Source organism: Rana temporaria, chromosome 13 (genome assembly GCF_905171775.1).
Source record: "Rana temporaria chromosome 13, aRanTem1.1, whole genome shotgun sequence".
Taxonomy (NCBI): Eukaryota; Metazoa; Chordata; class Amphibia; order Anura; family Ranidae; genus Rana; species Rana temporaria.
In genome coordinates, this window is record NC_053501.1 from 81,015,809 (window position 1) to 81,034,800 (window position 18,992).

General features: G+C 45.8%; 1 protein-coding gene across 2 annotated transcripts in view; it reads left to right on the forward strand.

Annotated features, from left to right (window-relative positions):
- The window catches only part of PALS1 (protein associated with LIN7 1, MAGUK family member), a 340,500-nt gene extending 321,797 nt beyond the window's left edge, over nucleotides 1–18,703 (forward strand). For both annotated transcript variants that reach the window (XM_040332883.1, XM_040332882.1), the window contains 2 exons: nucleotides 4,478–4,588; nucleotides 17,331–18,703. In XM_040332883.1, coding sequence (XP_040188817.1) covers nucleotides 4,478–4,588; nucleotides 17,331–17,507 — 288 coding nt within the window. In that variant the 3' untranslated portion in view covers nucleotides 17,508–18,703. The remainder of the gene's footprint in view (nucleotides 1–4,477; nucleotides 4,589–17,330) is intronic.
- Nucleotides 18,704–18,992: the final 289 nt, after the last annotated feature.

Genomic DNA, 18,992 nt, shown 5'->3' on the forward strand with positions numbered 1-18,992 from the left:
CGCTCAGTTCTGCTCTGAGCAAAGAGCCATGACTGTCAGTCTCCGGCTCTCTGCTCTGCTTTTCCAGAGTTCACTGGAGTGCTGGACTATGAAGGCAGTGGGAGGGGCTGGCACAGACTCTCAGTGGATCGCAGAAAGGCTGAGCCAGGTGCCAGTCCACACTTCTGGGTGGATCCCGACCATATGGTCGGGATCTTTCCTGAGTCTGAACTGTCTGAAAATGGTCACGGGAATGTAGAATGAACTCCTGTGACCTACGGGAGAAGCATCGCCAAAATAGCTTTGGCTATACTGATCCTTTAATGAACTACTCCCTTTTTCAGTTACTACAGTGTGAAATGTATAAGAGCGATGGCTGGGGAAATAGCAGGCATAGCAGCCACCATTTTTATAAACTGGATATTAGGGAATTAGAGGGCTTTAACTGTATCTAAGGAAGCCCTGTTTTCTCACTGCCTGGATGACTTTATATACAAACAAGAAGTTCTTCAAAGTTATGGAATCACCTTCATACACATCTAAAAAAAATAGTCTACCTGAGGTTCAGCTTTAAAAACACATACAATTGATCCCAAACATTATAGTTTCCCATTAATTACTCTTATTGAAGCGCTGTACAACCTGTGAATTATTACATAAATCACGAAATCTATGAATAAAACTCCCCCTACAATACTTTCATATATTGGTAAATAATACAACAGTGAATTTGTAACCAGTCCATAAATGTGTAATATTCATGTGTTAAAAAACTTCAATGTTAACCACTTCAGCCCCGGACCATATTGCTGGTCAATGACCGGGCCACTTTTTGCGATTCGGCACTGCGTCGATTTAACTGGCAATTGCGCAGTCGTGCGACATGGCTCCCAAACAAAATTGGCCTTTTTTCCCCCCACAAATAGAGCTTTCTTTTGGTGGTATTTGATCGACAATTTTGAAAAAAAACTTTTTTACCTTTTGCTGGAATAAATATCCCCAAAAATATATAATAAAAACTAAAATTTTTTTTTCTCAGTTTAGGCCGATACGTATTCTTCTACATATTTTTCGTAAAAAAAATCGCAATAAGTGTTTATTGATTGGTTTGTGCAAAAGTTATAGCGTCTACAGAATAGAGCATAGTTTTATGGCATTTTTATTAATATATTTTTTTTTACTAGTAATGGCAGCGATCAGCGATTTTTATCAGTACTGCGACCTTATGGCGGACACTTCGGACACTTTTGACACATTTTTGGGACCATTGGCATTTTTATAGCGATCAGTGCTATAAAAATGCATTGATTACTATAAAAATGCCACTGGCAGGGAAGGGGTTAACACTAGGGGGCGAGGAAGGGGTTAATTATGTTCCCTGTGTGTGTTCTAACTGAAGGGGGGGTGGGACTGACTTGGGGAAATGACTGATCGATGTTCATACATTGTATGAAGAGACGATCCGTCATTTCTCCCCCTGACAGGACCGGGAGCTGTTCCGGTTCTCGCTCTGTAACAAGCAATCGTGGGTGCCCGGCGGTGATCACGCCCGCCGGGTACGCGCGTTGGGACCAGGGGCGAGCGGGGGGCACGCGCGTCTCCAGCGGCACGCACGCGCCCCTATTGGCTGATTCGCGAGATGACGTAATATTACGCGATCTTGCGCAGCCGACCTGCCGCCGTATAACTGCGGCAGCTGGTCGGCAATCGGTTAATATTGAGCCAGTTCATATATCAATGTGTATAAACATTCACCACTGTGCTCATCCGTCCTCGCTGGGATCTGTTATGTGTACACAACATCACCAGCCAAATTTCCTGCTTACCTCACAGATGAGTTAAAAACCCGTATAATGGTCTCTCCTTTGCTCTTCCACAATCTCTCTCTTCCACGTCAAATGAGCTGATCCTCCTACACTTTCCCAGCGGAATTCCCACGCTGATGATGTCAAATGGATTACAATCAGGGAATCTCACTCCTCACCTGCAGCTCAGCTCTGCTCCTCCTGTAAACGGGTACAGACTCCATAGTGATCTCTGCTGACTAATTAACATTGAACAACTATTTTTTATTAAAACAGCCCCAGAATAGGGCACACTTACAAGAGGAATACTTTAAAATAGCAAGTGTTTGTTGCTCACCACTGGCATACACTTTCAGTGGCTGCGAGACGTCATGGGCTTGGCTCCGCCCCTCACTGTTGTATTATTCACCAATATATGAAAGTATTGTAGTTTTTTTAATATATAGATTTAGTGATTTATGCAATAATTCACAGGTTGTACAACGTTTCACTATAAGGCCAGGTTCACGCTGGTACGACACAATGAGCGAGCACCCCCTCTTCTGAACTGTACCAGGCCACATGCTCTAAAAATTGAGAGGTGGGTGCTTTGGGGCAGGCAGGGCCCCCCATCCCAAAGCACCTTGTCCTCATGTTGAGAAGGACAAGGACCTCTTACCGACAACCCTGGCCATTGGTTGTCGGGGTCTGTGGGCGGGTGGCTTCTCGAAATCTGGGAGCAAAGTGGCCCCCAGATCCCGGCACCCCTACCCTATGTGAATGAGTATGGGGTTCTATTTACCCCTCTACCCATTTACCTAAGAAAAAAGTGTCAAACATAAAACGCATACAAAGGTTTTTAAAGTAATTTATTAAGCAGCTCTGGCGTCTCTTCTGACTTTCTTCTGAAGGGCCTGGTATGCTCTTGAAGGGGGAACCCATGCATGTTTTTTTTTTTATTATAAATTTGGCGTGGAGTTCCCCTTTAAGATTATCAGAACTTAAGTCGCATGCCAAAGTTGGATTAGTCAAGGCGGTGATCCGACTTCAGTAATATGTAATGGGCTGAAGTAGGATCAAAGTCGGGCAAAGGAGTGCAGGGACCACTGTTGAACCAGTTAAGACGGCTCCTGTAGGGAAACATTGATTTTCGCACTTTATGCCACAATGTCAGAGCGTTTGTCGTACCAGTTATGAGGAAAGGTTGCGAGCACTGAACTTATTCTCTCTGGAGAAGAGACACCTGAGAGGGAATATGATTTTAATTTAAAAATACCATACTGGTGACCCCACAATAGGGACAAAACTTTTTCGCGGAAGGGAGTTTAACCACTTCCATACCAGGCACTTATACACCTTCCTGCCCAAGCCAATTTTCAGCTTTCAGCACTGTCGCACTTTGAATGGCAATTTGCGCGGTCATGCTACACTGTACCCAAACAAAATTGGTGTCCTTTTTTCCCCACAAATAGAGCTTTCTTTTGGTGGTATTTGATCACCTCTGCGATTTTTTTTTTTTTTTTTTTTTGTGCAACAACTAAAGAAAGACTGAAAATTTTGAAAAAAAATTACATTTTTATTTTTTTCTGTTCATTTTTTTTGTAAATAAGTTTTTCTCTTTCAATTACGGGCACTGATATGGCGGCACTGATGGGCACCGATGAGATGGCACTGATGGACATCGATGAGGTAGTACTGATGGGCACAGATGAGGTGGCACTGATTGGCGGCGCTGGTATGCGGCACTGATGGGCACACATAGGCGGCACTGATGGGCACACATAGGCGGCACTGATGGGCGCACACAGGTGGCACTGATGGGCACTCATGGGCGGCACTTATGGGTGTCATAGGTGGGCACTGTGGGGTGGCACTGATGGACACTGTGGGGTGGCACTGATGGACACTGTGGGGTGGCACTGATGGACACTGTGGGGCAGCACTGATTTTCCCAGGTTCCCAGTCAGTGCCCATTTGTGGGCACTGATTGGCATCTTTTTTTTTTTTTTATGCTTTTTTTTTTAGACTTTTTTTTTTTTCCCAGGCTTTTTTTTTTTTATTTGCCCTTCCCTGGTGGTCCAGGGTGGGCTTCCCTGGTGGTCCAGTGTGGTGATCCGAGGGGGGGCTGCGCTGATAAACAATCAGCGCGAACCCCCCCTGTCAGGAGAGCCGCCGATCGGCTCTCCTATACTCGCGTCTGTCAGACGCGAGTGAGGAAGAGCCATCAACGGCTCTTCCTGTTTACATCGTGATCAGCCGTGATTGGACACGGCTGATCACGTGGTAAAGAGTCTCCGCCGGAGGCTCTTTACCGAGATCGGTGATGCAGGGTGTCAGACTGACACCCCGCATCACCGATCGCCACGGGCGCGCACGGCATGAAATCCTGCAGGACTGCATTGATAGTTTCAATAAACTATTAGATAAGCACCTGAACGACCACAACATAAAGGGATATACAAGGTAAATACTGACATAAAATCACACACATAGGTTGGACTTGATGGACCTTTTCAACCTTGCCTACTATGTAACACGGTCTAAGAGTAATTTGTTCTTTTTTTTTATTGTGGTCAATCACTGAGTGTTATAGCAGCTGTGTGGATTTTTATGTTTATGCACATTGCATTTTAGGAAGTTATTTAGACACTGATTGGCACTATTCACTTTAAGTTTCCCATTAATGTTTATATACTTTTTTTTTTTTTTTCCAGGCTTTGAAATCATTGCGTAATTCAGATTTAAAGCCATATATTATATTTATTGCTCCACCTTCCCAGGAGAGATTGCGTGCATTACTTGCTAAGGAAGGCAGAAATCCAAAGGTAAGTTTTAACGAAGACTTTTCAAAAATAAGTTATATTTAATAGAATTTATTTGCTCTCAGTAAAAAAAAATCGGTGGGTTTCTGATGCAGATTTTGTATCCGGTTTGTTCCAAAATGGAAATAATAATTGAGCACTTTTAGATGACTTGCAGTATGAGGTGTGTGAGCACAAGATGAAAGTTTTCTTTCCAGGTTCCAAGTTAGGCCTGGTTGACACTGCCACAACTTCAAAGCCAACATCCCAGCAAGACTGCGGCATAAAGTCAATGCAAGTCGTGCCGAAATCTGACCAAAAGTAATGCAGGAACCTTTTTATGAGTCGGAGCGCATGTTGCACCAATGTAAACCGGGATGTATTTGGATGTTGTGCATAATGCAAATCAATAACAACGCATTATGTAAAAGCAACAGTTCAGGTTGGTGCATGCAATGCATGTCAAATTAAGTATGACCAGCATTTTTAAATTTTAAGGTCTCATACACACGATCGTTTTATCCGCCGGGAAAACCGAGAACCTGCTCAGTTGCTTTTCCCGTGTACACACGGACGGTTTTCACAGGAAAACTGCCATGACAGCTTTGGTCGGGAAAACCGGACGTGTGTATGCTCTAGGAAAACTGCAGAGCAAAAAAACGCAGAGAATTCATGGCGAAAAAAATAACATTTTTTTTGCTCGCAGTTTTCCTGACGTGAAAACTGCTATGGAGCATACACACGGCCGGTTTTCCCGACCAAAAGCAAACATGGCCGTTTTACCCGCATAATAGCCACTTAAGCCCTGGACCAAAATGCTGCCTAAAGACCCAAGGGGTTTTTACAGTTCGGGACTGCGTCGCTTTAACAGACAATTGCGCGGTCGTGCGACGTGGCTCCCAAACAAAATTGGCGTCTTTTTTTCCCCACAAATAGAACTTTCTTTTGGTGGTATTTGATCACCTCTGCGTTTTTTATTTTTTGCGCTATAAACAAAAATAGAGCGACAATTTTGAAAAAAATGCAATATTTTTTACTTTTTGCTGTAATAAATATCCCCCAAAAACATATATAAAAATTTTTTTTTTCCTCAGTTTAGGCCGATACGTATTCTTCTACCTATTTTTGTTAAAAAAAAATCGCAATAATCGTTTATCGGTTGGAATGCGCAAAATTTATAGCGTTTACAAAATAGGGGATAGTTTTTTTGCATTTTTTTTTTTTTTACTACTAATGGCGGCGATCAGCGATTTTTTTCGTGACTGTGACATTATGGCGGACACTTCGGACAATTTTGACACATTTTTGGGACAATTGTCATTTTCACAGCAAAAAATGCATTTAAATTGCATTGTTTATTGTGAAAATGACAGTTGCAGTTTGGGAGTTAAACACAGGGGGCGCTGTAGGAGTTAGGGATCACTGTGTATGTGTTTACTAGTGTAGGGGTGTGTGGCTGTAGGAATGACGTCATTGATCGTGTCTCCCCTATAAAGGGGATGACGCGATCAATGCGCCGACACAGTGAAGCACGGGGAAGCCGTGTTTACACACGGCTCTCCCCGTTCTTCAGCTCCGGGGAGCGATCGCGACGGAGCGGCTATAAACAAATAGCCGCGCCGTCGTCCCGGATCGCTCCCCGAGCGGACCCGACCTCCGCATGTACCGGGGGGGGGTCCCGATCGGACCCCCCACCCACGTCTAGCAGAGGACGTACAGGTACGTGATTGTGCCTGTCCGTGCCATTCTGCCGACGTAAATGTACATGAGGAGGTCGGGAAGTGGATAGAAAGAGTTGGTAAGTAATTTGTTTTCTTTGAGTTTAACGGAAAATAAAAACGTATGTGATCTGCCATAGCTGACCTGTATTGAGGTTGCATGTTCCTGTAATGCCATTTTTATGCTTTTTTTTTTTTTTTTTTACTGGACACTGGAATAAGCATATGGGTTTTTTTGCTGAGCAGATAAAACGGACATAGGAATGAAAGCCCTAGAGCTGGCATCAGTCACAGACTTCTAAGCACACATGGCTTTTTTTAAAGGCTTTGTTTCCTTTTAGAACATTTAAATAGGTAATTCACTTTGTACAGGTCGAAGTAAAAAAATAAAAGCAAAATAAAATTAGGAAAAAAGAATACTACATATTGGCCTAAACTGATGAACATTTTTTTTATGTATTATAGCAGAAAGTAAAATGTTTTATTTATTTTTTCAAAATTGTCAGTTTTTGTTTTTGTTTATAGTGCAAAAAATAACTGCAGAGGTGATCAAATACCACCAAAAGAAAGCACTATTTGTTGAAAAAACGGTTATCAATTTTGTTTGGGTACAATGTTGCCATTAAGGGGGTCAATCCTTCCAGGCCTGAAGTGGTTAATTAGAGCCGCCAATGCTGGAGAACCCCCGGACGTGGATGTTCTGGCGTCCTAACTCATCAAGCAGTTGTCTGCGGTGGTGGCATCAGTGCGGGTCCCCTGGTGGATGCGGTGGAAACACTGGTAGGCATTGTGAAATCAGTATAGTTTGTTTACGCCTTTCCTCCTCTCTATTCTGCTTCCTCTCCTGCTGCACGGGATCGTAGGCTGTAGGTTAAAGGGTTTTTGGTCCTCATGGTATCTCTAGGTTGGTCTGTGGTACTCCGTATTGGTGCAGCTGGTCGGATGCCCCCTGGCTGTTGTCTCTCCAGGAGGATGGCCTGTCCCAGAGTCTGGTTTGCCTGTTGCTGGTTTTGATTCCATGGCTCATGACAGCCTCACAATTTGGAACAGGAGGTTGTGGAGGCTCGAAAGTCTGCCTCTAGAAGGCTATGACATCGCTCCTGGATTACTTAATTTGGCTGCTGTGAGGCTCCGGTGTCCACCCATGTGCCTGCTTGGTGGGGTTGGCCTTTCCTTTGACATGGCATTGACCAAAAGATTGCCTTGAGTACCATTGCTGGTCCAGTTTTTTTTATTGTACATTACAGGGAACAAAGAGCAGCATAGCCATTACTATGTGGGTTATAGAGTCTACCTTCAGGTGATGGACACTGGCACTCCCAGACAGGAAGTCCCCTCCCTATATAACCCCCTCCCATAACGGGAGTACCTCCAGTTTTTTCGCCAGTGTCTTAGGTGTTGGTCACGTCTGTATAGCTATGCCTTTACGTCCTTGGGACCTGGGCAAGCTAACCGGATCCGTCTAAAGTGCTTCAATGCCAAAGTGGACGGTACCCGAGCCCCGATACGAGGATGGAGTTTTGCCTATAACGCCTCTCCTTTTGGAGGGCTGGACCCTGAGTTCCAGGACTTTGTGCCTTCTCAGGACCAAATGTTTCTTCCTGCTGCCAGGGTGCTGTATAGGTCCAGGGGAGTGGTGTTCCCATTCAGGACCCCGGTCCCTGAAGGTCTATGACTATACCCACGGTGAAGGGGGAAGATTGGGCCTCTTGCTCAGCAATACCCTGCGGCGTGGACAGGTAAGTGGGGGACCTGCGGGACTTGGTTCGATGGAAGGTTTTCTCCATGGGGGATTATGGGTTTTCGCCTATAGTATGCTCTGCATCGGCAACTTTTAACCACTATGTCTGTTAGACAGGATGGCCCATTTACCCATACACCTCCCCCTGGCTGGCTTTCTAGTATGCTGCTGCGACCGCAAGGGTTCAGATGTGAGTCCTGCTGTAACCCCTATTCCTAGTGGGAAAGTTAGGGAGGACAACTCCATCCAGCCCAGGCAAAAAGCCCTGGGGGCTATGCCTGTCAGTACCTGTGCCGGGGTCCGCTTCCAGCTAGCTCCCCTTCCCCTTCTTCTCTCCAGCGGCGTCCCCATCCTCCTCCTGCGAGCAGCATGTCACGCGCACGTGGGGTCAGATAAAAAAACTTACGGCCGTGTGCGGAGGGGGCAGGCAGCGTCCGGGCGTTCCCCTCCCCGCCTGACGTCAGGGGGAAGGCACGCAGATAAAGCCTGAAGCTACGAGCGGACGGCTGGAGGGACACAGAGCGGCAGTCGCCTGGCTGCCACAGAGCGTTTATCATCCCAGATAGGCTCCAGCTGATTACGGCGACACCCGGTGGCGGTTTAGAGAACAGTTTGGGTCTGGAGCTTCTGCTCAATACTGACCATTTTCTTTCACTTATCAGCCAGAGTTCTCTTGCAGCAGCCTGAGCTTTCAACCACAGGCTGACTTATTATATTGGGTTAGCCTTTATTTATGCTCAGTACTAGTCCAGCAGTAAGGGAGGCAGTACTCAACTCAGCGTTGGAGGTGATTCTCAGTATTTGCCTACCCTTATTTTGGCTCAGGGAAGCTTAGGATACCCTAGCACAGGGCTCAAAATTTCAAGTCCTGAGCTACTAGCCAGGCCTCAAGAGTTACTCGCCACCAGTTGCCCCACCTAATTCATACACTGCCCTGCGCCTAATTGCACCAGTAAACACGCCCTCGTAGATTATCTCATGGAATGCCAATGTTTTATGCAGAATCAAGTTACAAAATTAAATATTACCAACAACAACTTTAATCAAATGAGACAGGGCACTGGGGGCAGACCAGAGGGACAGGGCACTGGGGGCAGACCAGAGGGACAGGGCACTAGAACTGGGTCTCTTCCCCATTCTCTTGCTGTCTCCTCTGCAACTCCCATCCATCCTCTCTCTCTCTCCCATTCATCTCATCATGAGGAGCCTGTGTGTGCGGCTCCACACTTGCATGTCCCCACTTCCCCCTTTTATTCAGGCTGGCAGAGAGGAGAGGAGCTGCAGCACAGCGGGAGGGAGTACAATCCAGCGCTGAGATCCACACAACTGCACAGCCATTGACACCATAGCACAGCGCACACTGACAGCGCACAGCACACATTGAGACCAGTCTGTTCACAGTGCTCAGGCTAAACTGTTGGACACTTACATAGAGCACAAGGAGGGAGATTGGTCATGCAGCCCTGTCATCACTCGCCCCCAGCTTAAATCCACTCGCCAAATGCTAGTAGGCGAGTGGAAATTTTGAGGGCTGCCCTAGCCTTTATTTTTTAGGACTTCTTGCTGTAACAGTCAGTTTTTCTCAGCGGAGTACCTCAAGGTTGTACTATGGCTCCCAAGGGCTCGGGAACTGCTAAAAATACAAAAAAAATTAAAAAAACAAAAGGGTTCCCCATCGGGCTCTAAAGAATCTTGGTCCGGCTTCGGCGGTCCTATCCTCCCTAGAAAGACCAGAGGTCGTCGCCCTGGGCGAGCCATCAGGGTTGCTAGTTACCGCTGCTGGGCCTACCCAACCAGCTCCTGTCTATGTCACGGAGGAGATGCTGGCTTCCACCCTGGGGGGGATTGGAAAGAAGGTTGACAACTTTGATTGCAGCCTCATTGCCAGGAAGGAAATGGGCTAGGTCCCTTTCTCCTAGGTTTGTATCTTCAGATGCGGAAATCCTTTCCCCAGAGGAGTTGGAATTTCCAGAGGACCAAGCAGACAAACACCTAGATGGTTCCGATTCCGGGGGAATCTACTATAGAGGAACCTTTTTCAGCCTCCCAGGCGGAGAGTTTGTGGATCCAGTCCCTAACGGATATGGTCCGGTCTGCGTTTAAATTGCCTCTTCAAGAACCGCAGGTCTCTGCGGTGTCCTCCTTAGGCTCCTTGAAGGCACCACAGAACAACTCTGTATTTCCAGTTCACCCTCTTTTGGAAGACCTGATATTTCAGGATTGGGTGCGACCAGACAGAATCTTTATTCCTCCCAAGAGGTTCTCGATTCCATACCCAATGGAGGAAAAATGTTCTAAGAGATGGGCGGTCCCTACGGTGGACGCAGCCATCTCCTGTATCAAGACCTTAACTTGCCCAGTTGAAAACATTCAGATGTTCAAAGATCCGGTCGATAAATGGCTAGAGACTCTGCTGAAGGCCTCCTTTGCCACAGCAGGGGCGGTGGTTCAGCCGGCTGTGGCTGCTATTGGTATTTGCCAGGCGTTAAAGGACCAGGCAAAGCAAGTTTTAAAGGACGTTCCGGCTCAACAAGCACGAGAACTAGCCGATCTCCCAAGAGCCCTGTGTTTCGTGGTGGACACCATCAAAGACTCCATCCAGCAGGCTTCCCGGTTGTCACTATTTTTAGTACACATGCGGAGACTCTTGAGGTTAAAGAACTGGTCGGCCGAAACTCCATGCAAGAAGCTCTTAGCAGGCTTTCCCTTTCATGGAGATAGGTTGTTTGGAGAGGACCTAGATAAATTAATACAGAAAATATCTAGTGGAAAGAGCACTCTTGCCTGTTAAGAGGAGGTTTCGAGGTCCCACTTTTAAACGTCAAGCCTCACCGGCCCCAGGACCCTCAGCCTCCAGGCAGTATCGACGGCCTTCCGGGCAATCAGGCATGGGCAATAAGTCGCAGGTGCAGACTTCGGGTAACAAAAGACCCTGGTCCCGCAAACCGGCAAAAGCAGCCCCCAAGTCGACAAGTGGGTCCTCTTCTCGGTGGCCCTAGGCTACAGACTGGAATTTCGTGAGTTCCCCCCTCCTCATTTTCCGAGGTCAAACCTGCAAGGCGATCCAGAAAAGAGGGTATCTTCTGACAGCCTTGGATCGCCTCTTATCCCAGGGGGTGATTGTGGAGGTACCAGCCCAGGAATGCGGACTGGGGTTCTATTCCAACCTCTTCATCATACCAAAGCCAAATGGCGATGTCAGGCCGATATGGGACCTAAAGGGTTTAAACCACTACCTAAAGATCCGGTCCTTCCGGATGGAATCCATCCGTTCGGTGGCCGCCGCCTTGCAGGAAGAGGATTTTCTAGCGTCAATACATATAAAGGATGCATACCTCCATGTGCCGATATTCCCGGGCCATCACAGGTTTCTTCGGTTTGCAGTGGGTCAGCACCACTACCAATTTGTGGCCCTCCCGTTCGGGCTAGCCACGGCCCCCCGAGTATTTACAAAGATCCTAGCTCCCGTGTTGGCCAATCTAAGGACCCAGGGAATTTCAATTATGGCATATCTGGACGATCTCTTGGTCATAGATCGCTCGGCTTCCAGCCTAAATCAAGCAGTGGGCCTTACGGTTCAATACCTCGAATCTCTGGGCTGGGTCCTAAACCAGGACAAGTCAGCCTTGCAGCCGACAAGGCGGCTGGAATATCTCGGCATGCTCCTAGGCACACATAGCCAGAGGATTTTTTTGCCCCAAGCAAAGGCCATATCCATAAGGGAGATGATCCGGGCAGTCCTGAGCAAAGAGAAGCCAACTATTCGCCTATGCAGTGCCATACGCTCAGTTCCACTCTCGGAGGTTACAGGAGGCCATCCTGTCGGCCTGGAACAGAAGGGCCCAGGCATTAGATCTCCCCTTGACCCTGTCGTCGCTTGTTTGTCAGAGTCTGTGCTGGTGGTTGAAGCCTCAGTACCTGCTAAAAGGAAGATCCTTCAGCCCTGTCTCCTGGAGGGTAGTAACCACGGATGCCAGCCTGATGGGCTGGGGTGCGATCCTGGAAGGACAGACCCAGCAGGGGAGGTGGTCAAGATCAGAAAGAATCTTGCCCATCAATTTGTTGGAAATCGGAGCTGCACGTTTAGCCCTGGAGGCCTGGACGTCCGAATTGCAGGGGTCGCCAGTAAGAGTGCAGTCCGACAATGCCACGCCAGTGGCATATATAAACCACCAGGGAGGCACCAAGAGTCGAGCTGCCCAGAGAGAGGTAAACCAGATATTTTCTTGGGCAGAGTCTCATGTCCCTTGCATCTCGGTGGTGTTTATCCCTGGGGTGGACAATTGGCAAGCAGACTTCCTGAGTCGCCAGCAGTTGTTGGTCTCTCCATCCCGATTTCTTCCAGAAGATTTGCCGGAGGTGGAGGTCTCCGGATGTGGACATTATGGCATCAAGGTTCAACAAAAAATTGAACACGTTCGTGTCCCGACAAGGGACCCGTTGGCCTCCGGAACCGATGCGTTGGTGTGTCCATGACATCAGTTTGCTCTACTGTATGCCTTCCCCCCATTACAGATGCTACCCCGCCTCCTGCGCAGAATCCGGGTAGAACACAAGCCGGTAATTCTGGTGGCTCCTGCCTGGCCCCGAAGGTCTTGGTACTCTCTAATTGTGAGAATGTCGGTAGGGGAGCCCTGTACTCTGCCGCTCCGCCCAGACCTGCTCTCGCAAGGCCTGATCCTCCACCCTGCCTTACGGCCACTAAATTTGACGGCCTGGCGGCTGAATCCCTGATTCTCAGGGGTAGAGGCTTGTCTAGCTCAGTAGTCTCCACTCTGATTAAGGCCAGAAAGCCAGTTTCCAGGATAATCTATCACAGAGTGTGGAGGGCCTACATAGTCTGGTGTGAGTCGAGGGGGTGGCATCCCCGCAAATATGCTATTGCCAGGATTCTAGAATTCCTACAGCTCGGGGTAGACAAAAACCTAGCCGTGAGCACCATCAAGGGGCAGGTTTCAGCTTTATCAGTCTTGTTTCAAAGACCATTGGCTACCCACTCTCTAGTTAAAACCTTCTTACAAGGATTTTTACGGATCAATCCTCCGGTCAGGGCCCCCCTTTGCCCCTGGAACCTGAACCTTGTCCTGTCGGCTCTACAGAGGCAACCTTTGGCCGAAATCCCGTTGCTTTTACTGACTAGAAAGTTAGTATTTTTGGTGGCTGTGGCTTCTGCTAGAAGGGTATCAGAGTTGGCAGCCCTGTCATGTAGGGAGCCATACCTCGTATTGCATAAGGACAGGGTCGCTTTACGCCCGCATCCGTCCTTTCTCCCGAAGGTAATATCAAGTTTTCACTTGAACCAAGATTTGATTCTGCCTTCCTTTTTTTCCAGATCCCACTTTGGGAAAAGAGAGGTTGCTGCATTCCTTGGATGTGGTCCGGGCCATGAAGGTCTAGCTTAAAGCCACGGCAAATATTCGGAAAACCTTTGTTTTGTTCATTTTACCGGATGGACCCAAAAAGGGTCAGGCAGCAACGAAATCCACTATTGCTAGATGGATCAGTTAATGACCCAGGCCTACGGCTTAAAGGGGATACCCCCTCCTTTTTTCGGTGAAGGCCCATTCTACTAGAGCCATGGGCGCCTCTTGGGTGGCGCATCACCAGATCTCCATGGCTCAGGTTTGCAGGGCGGCGACTTGGTCGTCAGTCCACACGTTTACAAAATTTTACCAGCTGGACGTTAGGAGGAACGCCGACGCAGTCTCTGGGCGGCCGATACTGCAGGCTGCAGTATAAGATCCTCACGTCCGGGGGGGGCACCCTTTATTATTGTTTGGCTGGAATGTATCCCTCCCCTCATTAGGCATTGCTTTGGGACATTCCACATAGTAATGGCTATGCTGCTCTGTGTCCCGTGATGTACGATAAAGAAAAGGGTATTTTTATAAACCGCTTACCTGTAAAATCCTTTTCTTGGAGTACATCACTAGACACAGAGCTCCCACCCCTCTTATGGGGATTTTTTTGTGATGCATACTTCCTGTTACCACTGGAAAATGAAATTTTAGTGTTCCAGCAGCCTTTGGAGAATGTTTTGGATCATTCCCCTGCTTGCTCTTTCTCCAAATGTTGCCTTTGTTGACATTACTGCTGTGTGGTGGGCCTTTGAACTGGTGGCCTCATTCTGTAAACTTCCCCATTTTTGGTTTTACCAAGGTTAGAGGTAGTTTTTCATCTGTGCCCCTCCTCCCTATCATAGGTGGTGTTGGATTTTCACCTTCCTTAGGACATTGTCGTCCTGTCTTGTGTCCACAGCTGTTGCATCCTTAGTAGGTTGTGTTGCACTGATTGGATGTTTTCCAGGTGATTTGTGTGTGCCCTTCTGCGGCCTCCTGCCAGAGCTCAGTATTCTATTTTATGTTCACGGACAACCCAGGGGAAGGCCTGGCAGCTTCCTCTGCCATATTTTCCTGTTGTATCTGGCAGATGCTTGTTCTGGCATACATTATTAAGGGGCAGGCTCCTCCCTTCCCCATTCGGGCACGCTCCACTAGGACAATTGGTGCCTTCTGTGCTTTTTGGCATCTGTGTCTGAGCAGCTACTTGGTCTTCTGTGCACACTTTTACAAATTTTACGATATTGATGTGTTGCATTTTAGGATGTTTTGCTTGGCCGCAAAGGTTTTGCGAGCTGCTCTTTAGGGTTTCCTGTTTGCCCCTTCAAGGGTTGTTTGGGTGGTGGCATGTTTGCCTGTTCATCCCGTTGGTTTTTGGTTTGCCCACCCCTCATTGGGACATTGCTTTGAAACATTCCTATGGTCAAGATTCAGAAGAGCTGTGTCTGTCAATGAACGTAAAAGAAAATAGATTTTTTTTTTGTTACTCGCAGTTAAATCCCTTTTTTCTGAGTTCATTGACTGACACAGCACCCACCCTCTGTTGTAGTTTTCCCTCTGACACTGCTTTGTTAAGAACTGGATTGTCTATAGCAAAGAGGGGGTTTTATACCAGTTAGGACTGCCCATAGGTGGTGCTGTGTTTCTTTTCTGCTTTGTGTCCTATTCCTTTAGGTGGCAATATAACCCTATAGTCAGGATTCAGAAGGGCTGTGTCGGTCAACCCAGAGAAAGGGATTTTACAGTGAGTAACAAAAAATCCAGTTTTTTTAGTCTGAATATGCACACAATATACAAATTTTTTACCAAAAGTGTGGAGATTAGATGGGGGTTTATCTCCAGTTTTGTTATGTTGGCTTTTTTTTTATTATTTAGATTTTTTTGGGGGAAGTCACTATATTCTAAATCTAAACCGGTTTAGCCTCTTTGTGACAAATCTCACGAATATCTCTAAGTTGTATAATTACTCCATTTTTATTCAGTTTAACTAGTCCTTTTTTTTGTCGCACAGTCACTTTCCTAATTTTGTAGTGATGTGCCCTTTAACTTTCAGATTTTTGGACAACTTTTTGTGTTATTTTTTTCTCAATATGGTTTTAGCTTAAACTTTTTTATTGTTGTATCTTGGAACATTCGTGGTCTTTGAGAGCCTCTGGTCTTTTACAAAAGGTTGTCAGTTTCAATGGTGCAAAGCATGTAAAGAGAATATAAACAAGTACAGTAGGTACATAAAAAAACCTGTAAGAAGACAACCTCTTATAGATAGTGACTAGTTTTATCAGTGGAGCAAAATATAACAGAAAAATTGCATCTCTTCTCAGGGGAGATTCACAATCTCTTAGAGTAGGGGTGCCCAACCTTTTTAGGAGCCAGGGACAATTTACCGACTTAGTAACCGGTCGGGGGCCCCAATGAGCATAAAGGGTGGATGGCAGGTCTGTGTCCACTATGCTTGTGTAGAGCAGACAGACGCAGCCCGCTCTACCCCAAGGGCCCTCCGAACTGTCCAGACAGAAGGGGACAGATCTCATGTCATATAAAAGGAAACAATCGGAGAGAGATATTGTGTAAGTCAGCTGTAGGGAGAGGTAAAGGGGGAAAGCAGGGGTGGGGGGAGACCCAGAGGGTCACGGTAGTATGTTTTACAATTGCTAAGCAACAAATTGTCAAACTTGAGGGGATGAAGTATAATGTCCAGGGTTGCCAGACTTTTAGAAATGTATTATGAGTATCTGTCAATAGCATAAGGCTCTTTTTCATGCCTTGGCAAGAGAGACCCCCATGATAATGTCTTCAAGAGACTCCTTTTATGAAAGGGTCTTTACATTAGATACTCGCAATGCTTTTCATACTTCACGCTCAAGGGGTGTGTGTATTTTACCACTTCCCGCCCACTTGATGTATGACGTCATGGACTTGAAGTGTCGATATCTGAATGATGCCAGCAGCTACAGGCATCATCTAGATCTTTTCAGCCAGTGATTCACTCTAGTGTAAAAGCCATCCAAGTGGCTGATTAGGTCAGCCCATCTGCACCACTCCAGAGTCTCCCATGCGATCAGGGAGCCTAAGATCCGATCTGGTGGCGGCTTACCACAGAGCTGGTTGAGGACTGGATGATCCCCAGATATCTCTATGATCCTGGAGGGCCGGAAGCCACATCATGATGTACTGGCTCTGACAAACAATGTAATTATTTATTTTTTTCTAGAAAGCAGAAATCAATGTTTTTTTCATTCATATCTATAGACCCCAGATGTCTCCATAAAGAGGACCTGTCATGTCTTATTTCTGTCACAAGGATTGTTAAAAAAATTTGAGATAGGAATAAATGTGATCAAAAAATGAAAGTGACAGTGTAAAAATTAAAAAAAAATTACAATACATTTTATTTTATTTTTTTAAGTGCCTCGTACGGGCATGCAGAAGCAAGTGCATAGGTAGGTTGTGCCCATATGTATGTATATATATATACAAACGGTATTCGCGCCACATGTGAGGTATTGCTGCAAACGTTATAGCGAGATCAATAATTCTAGCGTCTATAGAGATTTTACGTACCGTAATTTTCCACCATTCTAGAAGCATAGAGGTTAAAAGCACCCGCTAAGCACCGCTGCCGAATCGCTTTGCAGGCGCTTCTGCACCGCTGCCCATTCATTTTAATGGGCAGGGCGAAACCACCCCCAAACATGCTGCTTGCAGGACTTTCTTTTTTAACATTATATTTTATTGTCTAACTTCTTGGGTCACTTAGTATGTATAGGGGGGTACAAGGGAGTTTTTGATTTGGCTATTGTCCACCCTCCTAGCTACATATTATATCCAGTGGTCCGCTGTACCCTTCCCCTTTAATGCAGAGTAAAAAAAAAAAACATTTATCTGATTTTGCTTATAGTTTGCATTAAATGTGTCCACACATTTAATATCATTGTTAATTATAAAATATTTTTTTTTGTCTCATGCAGCCAGAGGAACTAAGAGACATAATTGAAAAAGCAAGAGAAATGGAGCAAAATAATGGGCATTACTTTGACACAGCCATTGTAAATACTGACCTAGACAAGGCTTATCAGGAATTACTTCGGATAATCAATAAATTGGACACAGAGCCTCAGTGGGTTCCATCTTCCTGGTTGCGATGAAAAAACAAAAAGATGTGTTCCAAAATCGGCAGTCAAGGGAAGTTGCAGCGCATGTTGAGAAGAATAAATACATTTTTATTCTAAAGGATATGTTTTAGCTGGGATTCAAAATGCATTCGAGTGGATTCCAAGCATGTTGGCCAACCACCAGCTCAGACATGGCCAACATATATAGCTGTGCTGCCAGTACCCAAGAACTGGTATAAATTTGCCTACAATTTGTGAACAGATCATTTGTTGAAAAGGAATATAATGCCTGTGTACATTCAATGATGAATAGGGCTTGGCTGCTGTGTGTTTGGTATATAGAAAATGTACATAACCAGTCACTGCCATGAAAGAACGCTCTCTAATCTTTTCTCTGTAGGATCCAAACTCAGATTATCCACTGGTAGTGTCTAACAAAAATATGTTTCCAACCTCCATGGGATTGGTTGGTCAGCTGGTTCGTAATAATGTTAAAGAAACAAGCACATATCCTGTCTGCTCTACTAGCTGATCCCAAGTGGTTTGTGAATATTATAGTGTGGCATTATATTCACACTTATGATAAGAAAAAACACTTTTTAAAGAAGTCACTGGGATTTTCTTATAACTGGATGTACATAAAAAAACATTATAGATTGTGTTTTAGCAATGTGATTTAGAAATCTAAATGGCAGATCACATGCTGGAGTGTACACGTTCTGCCACTATTTTTAAAGAAGAGCAAATTCTGTTTTTAATGATCTGTGACTTGAAAACATTCCATTTTATAACAAAACTTCATGCCAGCAGTAAATTTTGTTTTACAGATTAAAGAGAATGTAAACTTTTTTTCTTGAAATAAACTTGGGCTATTCAGTTGCAGGTGATGAACACTACAATTGATACCTTTCCACTGTCTTTTTAAGCCACAGGTATGCTCAAAAAGACAATTGTCATCTCGGTGATAAAATTGCTCAGGCTTGGTAATAGATTTCAAAGAAACATATTCAATTAATTTAAAAATTCTAATATTAAGGAAATATGCATTTTTAATGTATAAAGGAAAGTGTTTTTCCATAGCAACCAGTTGCAATCTATTCCTTTTGTAATGCAGTTAAGCAGGCCAAGATTCCAGCTGATGGTTTTGGTCTACAGAAGCATAAATTATAACATAACTTTGTTTTGTTTTTATCTAGCCCATTTGATTCATATTAAACAAATACACCTTGTATGGGTTTATCATTTTTTTTTAAATGAAGGTAACAATTAGGGTTGTCCCGATACTGACAGCCTGATAGCATCTCCCCGGACCCCCCCCCCCTTTCAGCTGCTCTCGTGAAATCTATACAGCGGTGTTCTGTGCTTGTAACTTCCCCCAAAGCCGCACTGATCACCGCTGACCCTGTATCCTCCTCCAATCCCCCCTCCATTCTGCTGCTCTCCCCCTCCGCGTCACCCTCCGTTCTGCTGCTCTCCCCCTCCGTTCTGCTGCTCTCCCCCTCCGCGCTCCGTTTCCCC